General features: G+C 38.3%; 1 protein-coding gene across 2 annotated transcripts in view; it reads right to left on the reverse strand.

Moving 5' to 3' along the window:
* Positions 1-961: 961 nt before the first annotated feature.
* The window catches only part of LOC124153314 (zinc finger protein 205-like), a 129,742-nt gene continuing 112,949 nt past the window's right edge, over positions 962-17,754 (reverse strand). Inside the window, exons 8-9 of one of the 2 annotated variants that reach the window (XM_046526410.1) lie at positions 7,272-7,461; positions 962-2,011 (exon numbers count right to left, since the gene is read on the reverse strand). In XM_046526410.1, the coding sequence (XP_046382366.1) occupies positions 2,008-2,011; positions 7,272-7,461 (194 nt within the window). In that variant the 3' untranslated portion in view covers positions 962-2,007. Of the gene's footprint in view, positions 2,012-6,974; positions 7,462-17,754 lie in introns of both variants that reach the window. The other variant, XM_046526409.1, reaches the window with a different exon arrangement.

Raw genomic sequence — 17,754 nt, forward strand, 5'->3', positions numbered from 1 at the left:
ATGAATATCCCTGTGATTCAACTGATGTCTCCAACCCAGAAGTTGAGGGGAAAATTCTGGCTGGTATGCTGTTGTCTCAAAACCAGGGAATGGTGTTTTGCGGAGCGGCCGTTTCTGCAGGGGCAGTGACGCATCAGTGGCGCAGTAGTTGAATTCGCCTGGCTACCCCTCCACTCCCTGGAAGAATCCCTCCCCTCACATCCTGTCTTGTCCTGCATAGGCAAGGTCTCTTGTGCTCGGGGAGTCGTCGTTGTCACATGTCTAGTGAGACATGGCAAATTTTGTGCAATTATTCTGCTGGTTTTTAGCTGGTAATGTTTCTTTTGGCATCATGAATTACTATCATTGTTTTCTGTAATACTTCTGATTTTTGAATACTCTATTTTGAATAGATATCGAACGGTAATAACTCGTAAAGTATTTTTTGCTACCTTTTTCTTGTGAGCTGTTTTTCTTGTTTGTGGAGTCTTTCCCTGATCCAGCTTGTGACCGACGGTTGGAGTATTTCCCTTGCCTGGACTTACGTGAAAAATCAACCAGATTTTACGACGTAACGTCACAGGTATATGGAGAGAAATGATTCAGATCTAATCTGGAGGAACTCTAACATATTGTAACTTATAACTTATTAATAAAATCAACCCAAATTATTTATTATGTTGATTCAATTCCATGATGTCACGCCTGAGACAAGTAATTATGGTAAAAATTATCATCCATTTCAGATAGATTCTAAATAAAACATTGAATACATATATCCTCTGTTGAAAGGGAAGTAGTAAGCATATGTCATCTTTTTCCCTGATTATTAGCAGTCAAAATAACTTGCAATATAGCAGATGACCATATACATATATATGCCCACCTAACATACTGTGTTTACATTGCTCATGTGTACATACATACATGGAATGACGTGCTGAAAAAACACACCATTTGTTTAATTTTTTGGCTTGAAAAAAGCAAATATTGTTAAAAATACTAGCATGCCACCCTCGCATTGATAGGGAAGGAGAGGACCCATACAAGTGGGAAACTTGGAATTTATGGTAAAATATCGAGAACAAGAACGAAAGTCCCACCCCGATCGTATTCCCCATGTCACTGCCACCCAACGCAGACCAAAGGCCGACCTGAGAGACCATTGTATGTGTCCTGGAATCCTGGGTAATATTTCTCTGAACATACTGATGATTCTTGTAATACCAAATCAATAAAAAATAACACTTACTTATCCCATGCCGTCATGAAAGCAGGTTCAGGAAAAACCAGGGCTTATATTTTTGAAGTAGGCAACTGACATCTGATTACATACATTTACAGGGATAAGTTAATGTAAATTGTTTCATTGCAGGTAATTGAAGGCGTTGCATTATTTGAGAATTGCTAACCTTAATTATAGCAGGAGCTAAGTGAAAGCGTGGTTAATTAAGTGATTATGATCTCCATTTAAACCTGACTGAGTATTCTCCTATTAAAAATTACTCTGGTTAAGGAACCATCTTGTACCTGGCAAGACATTTTTTAATGAATACCTAAAAATTTGTTTTTCCACAGAATTTTTTATTAAATCACAACCATGATGATGTTGTCGGGACACAAGTCACTCTCGGCTGAATCGCCGCCAGATGTAGGGCAGCCTAAAGATAAACTGATACGAGGGATGTAAACTGTTGCATCGGAGACAGATCTGTCTTGGGGGATAACTGGCATCAACAATAAGGGAGTATGAACGCCGCAAATCCTCCAGTAAAGCCCCACTCTTGAAAAAAAAAATATAAAAGAAAATCTTATAAAAAGAATTCTATAAAAAACCAGAAATGAGGCAAAACGATGTATATGAATTGACTGTATAGAAACTTCCAGACCAGTAATTATTCACTTTATTAACTAAAAAATCCTGTACCAGAGCCCAGATGGCTAATGGCATCTTCTCTCCGCCTAATATGTATTAGGGCATTTTCTCATCTTCTTTGGCATCAGTTGGACTAAACACTCAACTGCAATTCACCTGGAATGAAAAGAAAATTTTGATCATCTAGCAGTCCAAGAAGATTATCATGAGTGCGTGAAATATATTTGGCAATAAAAATTGTAATCAGTAACTAGAACCCATTATTATTTTATAAACTAATTGGTTAACATTACAAGTATATTGAAAATAACTATCCTGAGCATTTTAAAAATTTAACAATAGGTTTGTGGACCATAGTGAGTTTAGTTCATTTTAACTACAATTTAAGACTATTTACTATGTATCCGCAAAATGCATAATGCTTATAATTTAGAGTATTCAAACAAGAGTAGAAGAAAATATCAGATATCTGACATTCAACTTAAATGATTTTGATCAGCTAATAGTTCATGAATATCATCAGGCATGCGTAAAGTATTTAGATATATGTAAAAATTTGTAATCATATAGCAAATACAATCAGCTGCAATTAAAAAAAAAAATCAATTGGTTACAGTCATTCACATACAACAATGACACACAACTTTGTTCTGAATATCCATAAACTTCTAATGTCAAAGGAGGACGTTAAATCAATTGTCGGGAGCACTCAGTTGAATTTGTAAGCAAGTTTGTAGAACGATCTTGTGTGAAACACAGTGTGGAAAAAAAGTAACTGATTTATTTTAAAAAGTGTCGTGTATAAATAGATTTGTGTACAGTGAATGTAAAAAGTGTTCATAATAGGGTGGTTTCCTATTATTTTTTTACTGCCTCTATCGATAGATTATTACTCCTGGAGTACGTATTTCATGCTTCTAGATTTTTAAATGACGATATATATTTTTTGCAATAAAATGAAAAGTGAAAATTTTCAAGCGTGCAAAAACACGACGGCTAAGTATGAATGCTGGGAAATGCCTGTGTGACGTCATTCTGGTTCCAGCTACTGCCGTGTAAAGCCACTATGGAGCAAGGCTATGAGCGCCGCTATGATGCATGCTGCTAGCAGGTAGTAGAGTACCCTGCTAGCTGGTAGCGCTTGGCTTAAATAAGGATTATAAATACCATGTCAAACGAATGAAACATTCCGACCTTAGGCAGTTTTAATAGGTGATTATTAAGAGATGTTTCCCATGAGCTCTGTGCCTCATGCATGCATTGGTAATCTCAGACGATGTAAAACTCCTACCTACTGGTATAGAAACTAGGTCCCTGTGACGTCACGTGGAGTGGCGTCGCATGGGCACCAATCTGGCCTCTTTCAAATGAGGTTAAAATTGACCATTGCCATTCATCTGAACTGGGATTTCTCAAACCAAATAATTTGTATATCATGAATACACTAATAATGGGTAAGGAATTGCAATCAATGCCTTTCGTTTTCTTTAATGAAGGAAACTACCCTATTGGACATTCTCCATGAAGGAGTAGTGTCAATGATTGAATTTACGTGGTGTGGACATAAAAAGTTTTCAATCCTCCACCTCACTGAGAAGCACCATCGAAGATACCGTTGGTAAGTACATGAATTTGAATTTTTGTTATTTTCAATTGTATTTGACAAAATATATTTTTCACTAATGATTTTTCATTAAGTTTTTTTTATGTACTTTCATTCGTGTGGTTCCATGCAATATTTTTTGCACAATTCAACATAATGAAATTTCTGTTTAACAAACCTATCATGGCAGTTCATACAATTTCGTTATAAAGACATTTCACTGTATTCGAAGAGGGATAATACGTGAAAAATAAGAAAATTCACCACAAAATTCAGCTTCCAAAAAGGCAAAATGTAGTCATACCACACACAGCCATATACTTTAAACGGCATACACTAAATTTGTTATTCATTCTCACCCATTGTTAAACCATAGAACTCTTTTGGTAAACTTAAAACTTTGTTAAAATAATCGTGAAAATTATATACATCATTATTTACACTGTTCAACATAGATTATGTCCTAGAGACATAGTTGGTCGATCTTAGATATATTTTTCATTCTTATTCCAAATCTGTGCTTATATTCTTTTTATGACGTCTATTTCCTTAGGACAGCTTAATGAATATTTTTCCATTTACAGAGGTAGTCATTTAATTCATTCATATCTCGTGATAGCATCATTGGCATAGCCAGGGGGGGTGTCCAGGGGATCCGGATCCCCCCCAGAATATAAAAACAAAATTATTTTCCTTCATAAAAGAAAATGAAACATTGAAAAATCATGAATTTAAAAATTATTTCTTTGATAAATAAAGTTTTGTCGATTATTAAAATTAGTTGAAAAACCATTACTTTGTACCCTGTTTTTCAAACATTTTCCCCCATGGCTTCGGACCTCCCCCCCGAACAAAATTCCTCCCTACACCACTGGATAACAAGTGAGCAAGTGAAAATGAAACTTTCCTGCCTGCACATGAACGTATTTCATAACCACAGCCCATCTCACACGGTGCAAGATCCAGTATCTGAAACTCATAACACGTTGCAACCTCTCGCGTGGGATCCATCCTCGTGCATGACTCTGACACCTTACGCCGATTAACAACTTGCCACTTGCTCTCTCGTGGGAATTGGTCTCCGCGTATTCCTCCAACACTTAATGCCGTTACACGTTGCAGTATCTTGGCGTGGGAAGGTGTATGATGTGCATAATCATGTGACCTTTTCCGGCCAATAGGAAGATGCCGAGAGGGTCACGAGACGGACGCGACACGGGAGGAAGCCTCTTGGAGGGAATAGACACGGTAAGCCTCTTACGCTGTATCTCGGAGGGGGAGTTTGTGCCTGTGCTCTGACAATTAAACGTGTGGAACCAGACTTGTCATCTCATTCTGCCTTCTACGAACCTGGCCCTTCCTATAAGCTTAGTGCTTACATATTTATAATGAAGGTAAAGCAAACAATTTATTTTTATTTGCGTACATTTTCTCTTATTTAAGATTGCTTTCCGGGCTCACTAAGAGCTTTCTTCGCCCGATCTTTTTAGAGATGATAACACGAGTGCACTCGTATTCCCACTGGTCCATATAAGACCTGGAAGTATGAGACGCTTGGAAAAAGGAACACGGAGCTCCCATGATTGCAGCTAGCACACGATCGCATCCGTTTTACGAATGGGATAATAAGCCCTGTGTTTCCTAACATTAAAATGCAGTCATTCTGGTGATTTTGCATACAATTTTATTTATAATGAAGATTGTGGAAAACATCAAATGAGAGTGAAAATCATGCATTGATAATCTGCGACACTGATATGCCACAGCTGGATAATGGGGAGTCTGTAGCTGGGAGGATAATGGGGAGCTGTTTTTGGAAAGGGATTATACGCAAAAAAAGAAGAAAATTCACCACAAAATTCAGCTTCCAAAGAGGCAAAATGTAAAGTCATACCACACTCAGCCAAACATTTTAAACAGCAGGTGGGAGGCATACGACCCAAATTTGTTATTCATTGTCGCGAATTGCTAAACCATAAAACTCCTTTGATAAACTTTTAACTTTGTCAAAATAACTTTGAATACTATATACACTGATCATTAATTACACTGGGGAACAGCCATTTTGCAATCTTAGATCTGTGACTTTTTTCTGACTAACTTTTGGTCTCTGAAAGATTCTCCTGGATCATTTTTGGGGTATTACTCTAAAGAATATGTATCATACGACCATTATTGCAATTCCCTCTCCTGCATGTTCCATTCATCGTGAAATAAAAATGCTGGAAGATGCTCATGTAAAAGTTTTCGGCAAAAGCAAATTTATGAAAATAACATCTGCAAGAAAAAATGAAAATTTGTTCCAACGCAAACAACTAAGATTAATCGAGGAAATTAATTATGCATTTTTAACATGATCACGTGGTTTCGAAGAAAATATTTTGTGAGAACAGAAATTTTTCAGTTGTCATCACCTCCAAGGAAAGGAAACGGAATACATTTTCCGTATTCCATGAAAGATATAACATAGTATCGCCAGAAATGGTTCATCAATTATATCACCTGTTAAACATTTTCACTATGCAATACATGATCGATTTTAACCCTTTTACTGCAGCAGCCTATTTCAGGTGGGATGCACGAAGACTGCCAAGGCTATTTTCCGGAATTAGCAACATTTCAGGTTTAAAAATTTCTCAGCTACTTAATAATATTTAATACTTCTAGATTTTTTCCCAATTCCTAAGATATATTTATATCTTATAACCATAGATAAATTTAGGGGGTTTACTTAAATTACAGCTGATAAAAGGGCCACAATCACAAAAAAAGTGAAAAAATTTCGCTCAACCAGCAAGGACTGATATATCAGCCTGTTGGCAGTAAATGGTTATATCAATTTTTCAAATTGTTATCTAGGAAATGTTTAAATGTTTGTTCAGAAATACCCCCCCCCACCACCTTACCATCTTCCCCCTACCCCCCCACCTTATCAAACATCTATTTACGCTAGGTCTTTTTGTATCACCCCTTGCGAAATATGGAATCAATAGGGTAGTTACCTTCATCAAAGAAAACGAAATGCATTGACTGCGATTCCTTACCCACCATTAGTGTATTCATACTATACAAATTATTTGGTTTTAGAATTCTCAGTTTAGACGAATGGCAACGGTCAATTTTAACCTCATTTGAAAAAGGCCAGATTGGTGCCCATGCGATGCCACCCCACGTGACATCACATGGACCTAGTTTCTATACGAGTAGATAGGAGTTATACATCGTCTGACATTACCAATGCATGCATGAGGCACAGAGCTCAGGGAAACGTCTCTTAATAATGACCTATCAAAATTACTTAAGGTCGGAAAGTTTCCTTCGTTTGATAGGGTATTAATAATCCTTATTTAAGCCAAGCGCTACCTGCTAGCAGGGTACTCTGCGACCTGCTAGCAGCCTGCATTGCAGCGGCGCACATACCCTCACCCCAAGGTCACCTCACACGGCGAAAGCGGGAACCAGAATGATATCACACAGAGTTCCAGAGAGCATTTATTACTATTATTATTCCCTCACCCAACGAACAGCGTTCAGTGCATCTTTGCGTGGTGGTTGAGCGTGCTCTTCTGCGAGAAGCGCTTGTGGCACACACCACACGCAAAGGGCCTCTCCCCCGTCTGCACCCACAAGAGAGTGTGCAGGCGCCACAGGATCTCGTCTGGGTTCGATACCCGTGATTCTGTTTCCCACCCATGGGTGGCGGCGATGGCAAGGATCCTAGTACGGTTGTACCCAATGTTCCTCGTAGTGGTCGAAAGAGTCGGCCATTCAGACCCCAATGTGAGTAAGAGAAGGAGCTCGTGTCCCTCCCACCTGGTGAGCTTCGGGGAGTCCTTGTTGTTTGCCAGGAGCGTAAGCAGCTCCAGAACCTCCTGGTCTGCGGGTGTGGGCAGCATTCCGGGCGCGGTGGCCGGGAGAAGCTGTCGAAAGTCTTGTTCCAGGGAGAGGGCCTGGGGAGCTGGCTGCGATGCCGGAGGCTGTGACTCAAGGTATTGCGATGGTTCTTGTGTGGAAGGCAGCAATGGTTTTGTAATGATAGGAGAAACATCGGCGTAAAAATTTAAATGTCACGCTGAGCGAACAGAAACTACATGACAGAAATAATGAATTCTTAAGGCCGTTTTACACGGGGCATGGAATTGTGCAGATTAGAGCTGCATTAATTTCTAAAGTGGCGTGGAATTGCACGAATGCATGAACGAAATTAGATCAGGGGCTATTCTGCCATCTCGCATCCACGCATTCTCACATGTGTTCCAGCAATTCACCGCTTTACACAACACAATTTTGATCGCGCCTTTGGACGTACGTCAGATTGCACAATTCCATGTACCCTGTAAAACGACCTTTAAAATAGTAAAAGAAGAGATTTGTTAATATTGTCAAGCCTATGATTTTTCCAAAGCCCTTGAAAGAGTTCTGATGCCCTGAAATATTATAATCACCTGGAAAGCATCAACAATCTCAATTACAACATTAACATATTATCCCTCAAGCCGTCCCAATAGGCGCATGGCCGAGGGTGAAATCAATTTTTTCAGGCTGTGTAACTGATTAAATTTGTATATGAGAGCGTATGGGTTGGAGAATTGCCAAATTCGACCCAGAAATATGAATATGAAATATCAAATCAAGTCATCGCACAAATTCAATCGAGTTGAATAGTTTTTGCAGATTGCTGTGTGGAGCAAAAGCAGACTTTTTTCAGGTCTTACTTCATTAAATTCACAGAGTATTCTGAAAAGACAAAAAGGCCCACATGATTCCACGATATCACAGCTTCACAGGTAAGCAGACACCCTCGGGGAACTTCAGAGAATCTCTCACGAATTGGATGAGAGAAAATTTAGAATTCCTTACACCTCCAATTCGAAGCATTTTCCATGAGAGGAGACTTTCAGTTCATGACTTTACCTGTGCGGTTTGATGGCACTATGGCTCTTTGCGTGCTGGGTCAGGTCACTCGCCTTGACGTACCGTCATCCGCAATCCCCATACGCAAAGGGGAGCTCCCCCGAGTGGAGAAATTTTACAATATTCCAAGTTATTACCACGATGGATAAGAATTTTAAAACACCCAAAATTACTTATATACTTTTAAATAATATTATATTTATGTATATTAAAGGACAAGGAATACAGGCGGTCCCCAACTTTCGCACACAATGCGTTCCCGAAAATGTGTACGAAAGTCGAACCATTGACTTTCATACTAATTAGGGGTTACGTTCCAAAAGAACGTAATATACGTACTAAAACCTTTTTTTCACGGATTTTATTTCAATTCACTAAATTTTAATAATACGTCAATAAAACTCCTCAAATCATCTAATTTCTTTCGAAAATACGCAGAAAATGTAAATAAAAGTTAAAAAAAAAACAAGAAATGCGTTGACTATCGAGTGAAACATCCTCTTGGCGTTTAAGTTGACATTCCACTTATTACGTCCACTATAAATAAAAAGACATATCAAGAAGCATAACAAAATGTAATTGTTGAACCCGCGCTCTGGATACCTTTTAATTTTTACACCAAAATTCGACATTCGGCAGGTGACATTCCTGATCGCGTATATTTCGCATGTTATTCAAAAAAGACAAACGAAATTCGGTTGATATTTCGTGCAATATCGTTGCTGAAGGTGAATTAAACAGCACTCAAACGAAAAAATTCAATTAGAAAGAAGATCTTACTAGTTTTATTGAAAGCTATTTTATGATGTCTAGTCAACTTTTTTGAAAAATATCTTCAATGAAGGCCTTCTTCTTCTCTTGATGAAGGAGCCTATAGCAGGCAGTCCCTCTCTCAAATAAGTCACCTAGATTAGACTCAACTACCAACAATTCCCTTCATTGTATACGTTCGTATTGTTCGCATATACTGCCATTTGAAACAATTGAATGTTGGGATGCGCACTGAACATCGCGGGAATTCAAAATAATTACATAACCACATACGAAAGTCCAAATTTATCGTACGGAAGCCAAGTAAAAGGTGTCAATTTTGAACGTACGAAAGTGTGAATTGTACGAAAGTCGAGGACCGCCTGTACATTAGTTAGCACATGTTGAATTTAAAATTTAAATTTATTCCATGCAAGCTAAGACACCGTTTAGACCTCATAAGCAGATGTTGAAGCCACCTGGAATTCTATTCTTTGTGTTTTGAAACTTACATTTCGATTCTGTTGGTTTGCCTGACATTCCACGTTTCCATGCAGTCATAAAAAATATATTAAGCTACTGCCCTAATGATTAAGAAAAACACAAATTTAGGCCAGAAAATGGGCGTTGAACTGGAAAAATTATAGGTGAAACGAATTTGCAAAATCAGAAAATACCTACACACACAACCAAAGCACCTGTAAGTCTAAGAAATTTCACAACACTTTCTCTTCTCACTGCGGCTATTAAACGCTGGCCTGCTCAAAATCACTGGCCCCTAGTCCTGGATCTGACTAGGCTGCTTGCTGGCAATATCACCATGCATCGTCTAGTTAGAAGCAGCTGCTGAACAGTGATTTCGTCTTATAGCGCACTTGGTTGTGCCTCCAAAGTGGGCTGGAGTTCGTCTTCAGCCACAGCTGACGTAAGCGACGAATTAGAGCATGTGGTGTTTCTATCCTTTTACCTCACGCAAAACAGACATGCGAGTATTCTGCCTACACTGCAGGATGTGTGCAATATTTAACACTCATTAAAATCGAAGTGCAGAGACATTCTGTTTTTTTTGTTATTTTTGTGAAAGCAGGACTTTCACGCTTTTGAAGAATAATACAGTGATAGAGCTCTTTACATCGTAATGGAGGGGACCAAAATTTGGTCTATTTAATGCATGGAGGTTCACTATAGAGAGATTTTAGTGATAGGCACCATTTTTACATATCCCTCAGAAATTAAGGCACTAGTGTCTTTTAAACCATCATACAGGTATATATGTGTTTAAACAAACATGCATTTACTATTTAATAATTGCAGAAAGCGAGTGCTATCGCATGATTTTTACCATGATCAGAGAGAAAACGATGTGATCTCTCTTAAGTCAACAGTCACTTAAAATGATTAGGATAGTTGAACATCTTTTTTCTCATTTACTGTTAGGTATGCTCTCATATGGAACAAACCGGCACAACTAATGGTTAATGTGAAAATTACAACATATTAAGGGTGTATGTATAAAAAAAGGTGAAATGTTTAATGCTTAAAATGTCATTTAATGTACGAAATTGCAGCTGCATTAATGGTCTCTAGTTGCCTCGCTACAATTTGCAGAGGTAGTTAGGCCATATTGGGTGTTTCTCCTTGGTGCGATAAGTGGAGGTTTTACGATATAAAGAGGTTAACTACATAGAGGTTTGCCAATAAATTTACCTGTAAATCTGACAGGAGCGTAGGCGTGGTATGAAGTATGGAGGTTTATGATATAAAGAGGTTCACAACATAGAGGTTTTACTGTATTAATATTAAGTAAATTATAAAGGCATAAACCATAAATCAAAATAATTACAACATCAGAATATTGTGACAATGAAAACAAATGATTCATTTTCCATTGTTGTACGTATAGTGCCTTAGTATATGCACACATTCACTACAAACTAATGTGGTATCTGATAAAATTAAGATTATTTTTAACGTGAATAGATAATCAAGTTAAAGTTATTAACGCATGCAAAATCTGATTTCATAATTCTCAATATTCTTGTTGCTACAGAGATTCAAAGTTTGCGAAAACTACTAAATTCATTAGCACTGTAAGAATGCTCTGCGACTTTAATGAAGATTTCTCGGCGCGGAGTTGAGAATCCACAAAATTGAAATGGAACATAAATCAAATCAACTACCTCGTTCGCTAGTAATCTAGAGCTTGGATAATAAAATGCACTGAGAAAAAGATACATACTAAGTGATACATAGGTTTTCCTAAAAACGGGACGAATAGTTTACTGGCACCACGTAAACGTTTTGTTTATTGGACTCTGACGTCATGCTTATTTGTTCCAAAAACGCGTAGGCAACCCAACATATTCACAATCTGCAGTCTGACGTTAAAACGGCAATATTTTTGCCAAATTTGCATTTAAGCCCCAGCATAGACCAATTTTCTAACCACTCCCTCAGTGTGTCATCATTGGATTCTGTGCCGTGACGTCACACACAAGCGTTCATGATGACATTGTGTTTTCAGGCAGCTGATGAAGAGTTATTTCGAAAGACTCATACCTCCGTCATAAAAAACGTCATTCATCCACAAAATTTCCATTGAATACATAGAGTTCTTTCTCTAGTACTTGAACAAAATCATGCATGTTCCCCATTGCAGATTCTCCCGGTCGTTGGACCCCCTGTTCCATGAAGAATGCACTCAACATGAACTCCTACGCTCCAGTCGTCTGCCAGACCACACTCCATTGAGTGGTCACCAGGGTTTGGGAGTTTTTATTTCCTCTCAATACATTCACCTCCTCAAGGAGGAACTCCGAGAGGAAATCTGAGATCCTCCTCCAAGAGGGGAGAATAGGAGAAGGGAGAAAGACGAAAAACTCGCACGCGTTTCTGAAGCCAGAATACTCCCTCCCGATCGAGGAAGAGGACATTTTGTTGTGGAGGAAGAGCTATTTTGAGGATTATTTCAGGTAACCAAATGTTCTCCTCTTGTTAGAGCTATGCTGTGAGGACTCTGAGAGGAAATGAAAAGTGGGTCCCAACCGCCATTAGGGTCCCTCGGCGTGAGAGGTCCGATCCTTTCCTATTGTCCGCGTGAGGATTACCTCGGCCCATTCCGGCTCTCAGTGTCCCACTCAATGAAGGTGCTCATGGTCACTTATTTGTTTATGAGTTAAAATAACTAAAAACGCTCATGTTGCATTTATTGAAAATCAATGTGAGGAATTACATTCTGTTTGTTCTGCTGATTGGTTCCAAATTTTAAACGGAATTCTAGCGTTCATATTAACGGAGTTGATCATCACCTAGAACAATTTTTGGAGACGCTAAGGTTAGATGTTTAATTGTTATTTTTATAACTTACTGGCAAGTTTATAGGAGCGATATTGTAATGGTTTACATCTAAAAATATACGTTACTCTGTTAGCTACATTCTAAGTGTACATTTGCGGTGAAATTCGATAGAATATCCGATTTAACTTCTAAGAAAAAAGCCCTCGTAATGTAATAAAATATGATTCTCTCAGTTCTTTGTCGTGAGCCAAAATTACAGCGACTATTTTTTATAACCTCTTGCCAACCTTTGAATACAAAGATATTACAAACGATTTTCGCTATAAATACTGATTATTGCATATCCTAAAAAATCGTAAATTTAACCCATTTCTTCCCAACGTTGCGTGAACGCAACGCAAACTTTGCGATTTTTTCTCTCCGTATTTGTTATTGATAAGTAGTTAATGTTTTTAGTATAGGTAGTTCAATGCTTTCTTAAATGCTATGAATTTTTTCACGGAAGAAATTTTGTAACTTTTGTTCTTACAATGGCCTTTTCATTTATATGTAAGTTGTTATTTTAGGTTATCTTCAAAGTTTACATATTATGTTAAATCTGAGACACTCGATGATTATAACTCTCTGCAAATACAATGATGCATTTGTATTCTAGGCCATTGCAACAGATTGGGTGAATTTGACTATGTGGTTCTCAAATTATTTAACAATAAAGCAAGTGTTGCGTTAACGCAACGTTGGGAGGACCCCGGTAATCTAGGGAAACGGCGCGCCGCGGCGGTAGTCGTGTAGAGCGTTTCTTTTTGGACTGAAAAATGAAAAGCTTATCAAGAATATGTTACCTTTTTATGGCGAAACTTTAGTTTCAGGCAATTGTACAGTATTTTAGTCCTAAATATACATCTATATAAGTGTTGAAGGGTCTTTACTAGGATGTTTGGCAGGTGGTGAGTTTTTACCGAGTTGTGACTGTTTGATATTTTTGACTTCACGTATCGAGCAAGATTAAATCAGCGTTTACTTGTGCTATAGTGGAAATTTACTGTGACCTAAACAAAGGATGCATAAAAACTTTGCTATACAGTTCTCCAGAAAAATGTCCAGATTTCTGTAGGCGTCTGCAATTCCAAGACATACTGGCATTCTAAGTTAAGAACGATCTGTTTACCACAGTTGACAAGTATGTTAAAAGCAAGTGAGTATGTGAGGGTTAGCAAATAGATCGTAAAGTCGTATTTACGTGGTGTTGTTGACTAGGATTCAAAGGGAAGGTAGTGGGAGGGTAAAATGCATAGTTAGGCTGGGCGGGGATATCCCAGCACCAATGGGTCTCCGTGCACAGCGGGGGTTGGCGAATGAGCAAAATGAATGGAGAGATAAAGAGGGATCACATTATCGCATTATTTTCTGAGAAATTCATGCCCACTGGCTGCTGACGATAATGAGCTGGTAAGGCTCCAAATGAGGGTGCAGGTTATTTCGAAAGAAATTTTTTGAGAACTATGAGTGACTATGAATGCATTGGGATACCAAGAAAAATATTTCTTGGTATTTTGACTCAGGTAAAGGGCTTTCTGGGTATTACGGTATATAGAAGGGGCGATGTTCCGTTCCATCTGCTTTTACTGTATCTGTGGTTGTCTGTTGAACAATCGTTCCCTCCAAAGAACCTGAACTCACATTTGCAGCCTAAGTTGTTCACTATCGCCAGTGATCATAGTGCGTGAAATTCTCAGAAAAGATTCCAAAAGCGTGGTATTTCTTCCGTTCTGATGTTTAGTGGTTATAACACCTTAGCATAAAATATTACTGGAGTAAGGACGTGTTCTTAATGTGCATCAAACGATGTTCCGGAAGCGTTTTGTTGAACCTAAAATGTTCTTACGCCTGACTGGTAACAAAAGTTTGGACCAGGGGGATAAGTTTTCTAAGATACGTCCATACTTTGCGAGCTCAACCAAATATTTCTACGGTTTGATCCAATTTCTCATAAATTATCTTTTGACGAGAAGATGATGCCATATTTTGGCGAAAGTGAAGGAGCAATTACTCATTATTAGCAGTCACATGTTTAGTGATTACCAAAAGTGCTATATTCATTTACATACTGATTGGTCCTCTAAAATTCATGAACAATACCAAGTTTAATCTATATTTTGGGTTAATTATATATTTGGGTTACAATAAAAGCAAATTATTTGCAAAAATAAAAGAGTTCCGAAAGAAAAGCAAAACGGCTCATATTTTATTCATGCACACAAACATTCTTGAATAAATTTTAATACAATGCAAAGAAAGAAAATGTTGTTTTACATCGAAAAAACTGACATATTATGTTTTTTTCACTTTCCGATAATCTTAACGTACAGAGAGCGAAAGAAGAAAGTGTAAGGAAGAGAAAAGAGAAAAGTACAGGTCATAAGTGGTTCTGATTTTTAGTAGTTTTTAGTGTTAGTCATCGGAGAATTTTGCAGTTGTTCACAGCCCTGCGTGTCTATGCCAAAAATTTCTCCAAAAACTATCCCGCATGGCCCAAAAACTGCGCGGAATAATTTATAAGTGCTCTCCAAAAATGTTTCAAATATAGTTAAAGTTACTAGTCATTTTATATTCAAAGTTTTGCCATTTCTATCACTTCTACAGTTAACTCTTTCGCTGCTGTTCAATCTCCGGAAACCTTCTCCTCACATGCGGCGAATATGTTAAAATGCGTTTCGTGGGCCCATGGAGCAGGTACTTCCAGGATGGGTGTGGTGCACACTCCGAAGGGTCGCTAATCCACGGCCCTATCCTGGACGAGCTCAACCACGCAGGACTGTCTCTTCGACCCTACCAGCGGGGGGCCTACCTCCGGAAAAGTGACCACTCTGACTGCGATTTCAAATTCAATCACTCAATCTGATCATCAAAAAATAATTGTTTTCATCGCACTCCCGCCAATCAAGCACGTCTTTGAACCGTGTTTCTACGATGAAAAATAACGATTTTGTTAACTCTTCTAGAGACGTGGCTGCGGACAACCGGAAAAATGGCCATTTTAGCAAAGTTAACAAAATCGTTATTTTTCATCGATGAAACACGGTTCAAAGACGTACTTGATTGCATGATTATCGGGAGTGCGATGAAAACAATCATTCTTTCATGATCGGATTGAGTGATTGATTTTCAACTTGCAGTCGGAGAGGTCACTTTTCGGGACGTAGGCTGCCTGCTCGTAGGGTCGAGGAGACGGTCCTGCGTGGGTGAGCTGGTCGCGGATTAGCGACCCTTCGAAGTGCTTCGGCGAAAGAACTGACCGCATGTCTCCACTCTGTCCAGAGCTCTGCCACATGTGCCGTAAATACTTTTTTTGTATTGCTCTAGCTCTTTTGGGAGGAAACTCTTTTCGGAGGAAAGCCTTTTCATTCACCTCTTGACATATGCTGGAGGAGAAAATAGCTCTGAGAGTTTTTTTTATTTCCTCTGAACAGAGTTCTCCTCCCAAGAGTTTCGGAGGTAAGGAGTTGGGAGGAATACCTCCTGAGTTTCCCCCAAGGAGGACTCCCAAACCCTGGTGGTCACCTGCAGGGGCATCGCCAAGGAACTCCTGTCTTCACTCCACTGCCGCTGTTTGGTTGAAGCAACAACTTCTCAACCTGCAACCATGACAACCTAAAAAACAATAAGGAAATTCTTATTTTAGAGAAACTGGGCCAAAAACATCCCCACCAGCCAAAAATGCTTATTTTCTGATTGTACGTCTTTAAGAGATATCGTAAATATAGTACAGTGTGTCCTCGTTTAACGCCATCCAGTTTAAAGTTGTTTCACGATAATGTTGTCCAAAAATTGAAACCCTTCATCATTTAACGTCGTTGCTGCTTCGCGATAATGTTGTTCAAATTACGTGCGACGAAAAAAAATTGAATGGCAAATAGGACGCAAGCGCATCTGATGTATAGTAAATATTACTATATTAATGCGATTGATAATTTTCGTTCAACAGAAAAGGTTGGCGTGGGTAGCACATGTTAAATATGCAACTGAGCGAATAATTATCTATTATCTGAACATTTATCTGATTCCAACCGAAAAAAATGTCCACGAAGACGAGTGGCTATCCTGGAGGTTCTTCAGATGTGAAGAAAAAACGGCGACATTAGAACAAAAACTTGATATTATTAAATGAATTGAAGAAGGTGCAACTGCTGGAGATATCGGGCAAGTTTTAGGTTTTCAGCTTGAGTTTTTACAATTAAAATTTCTTCTGTTACTGAAAATATCAATGTTACGCCATTAAAATACTTTCTCAATTTAGTTAGTATATTTCTTTTAATAATGCCTTATTCCCAACCTTTTATCGTTCCACTGTGCATGAATTGTTATCATGCTGAAATTAATAATGCTTCTCGCGATTTCCACCGGGTTAACATTTTGATTGCCGGCTGCTAAATTTTAAGCCCTACTGAAAAATCCAGCCATTTTTTACTATATTCGTACATTTTTTAAAACATTAGCATCAAAAATATATTTATATCGATGTGCATTTCAATAAAAATGGACTTTTCTCTTCTTAATGAATGAGTTGAATAACATTTATTGCTAATTTTTAAATATACAATTTAACAATGAAAACCTACTGTTTTTGAAAAATAAAAACTTTGCAACAATGTACCGCCATAACATGCATAATAATTCTTTTAATATGCTCAATTTGAACTATTTAAAGCATGGAAATCATAGAAAAGCATTGTTCCAAGCAGAGCATTATAAATCCTGGATGACAAAAAGGGTCAATCAACGAACGGTCCATTGGCCAAAAGAATTTTCATACCAAGTGGCCTAAGATGAGGATGTCGGAAGCTACAGAGGACTTTTCATCCTCAGGACATAAAGTGAACTCTTTTTCCATAGAGCAGTTGATTTTTGAAAAAAAAAAGAACCCCTATGCAGTAAACTGGAAAAGTACCTCGGGCGAAATATTACGGCTTCACGAATACAAAGCCAATTAAATGGAAAGACGTAATATTACGTCCATGGCAATCCTCAGAAGGATTAGCAGGACGTAATATTATGTCCATGGCACGCAAAGTGTCAAAGAATCCATAGCATCATGAAAAGTGACTCACCCTTCACCCTCCTGCTTCCAAGTGTCAGATTTTTTTTCATTTTGGCCTTCTAATGTATATCTTTGGCCTGGTTCAGGTGTCTCCCGATTGGTCATGAAGTCAGCTTAAAAGTTACGGTTCCGATAATTGGCCTCCTCGGATTCTCCCCCTGGAAATTCTGCATTCTTTATTTACGAAGAAATGGATTGCTAGGAACCAATTCAAATTTTTTATAGTGTTTCTTATGG

Source organism: Ischnura elegans, chromosome 2 (genome assembly GCF_921293095.1).
Source record: "Ischnura elegans chromosome 2, ioIscEleg1.1, whole genome shotgun sequence".
Lineage (NCBI taxonomy): Eukaryota > Metazoa > Arthropoda > Insecta > Odonata > Coenagrionidae > Ischnura > Ischnura elegans.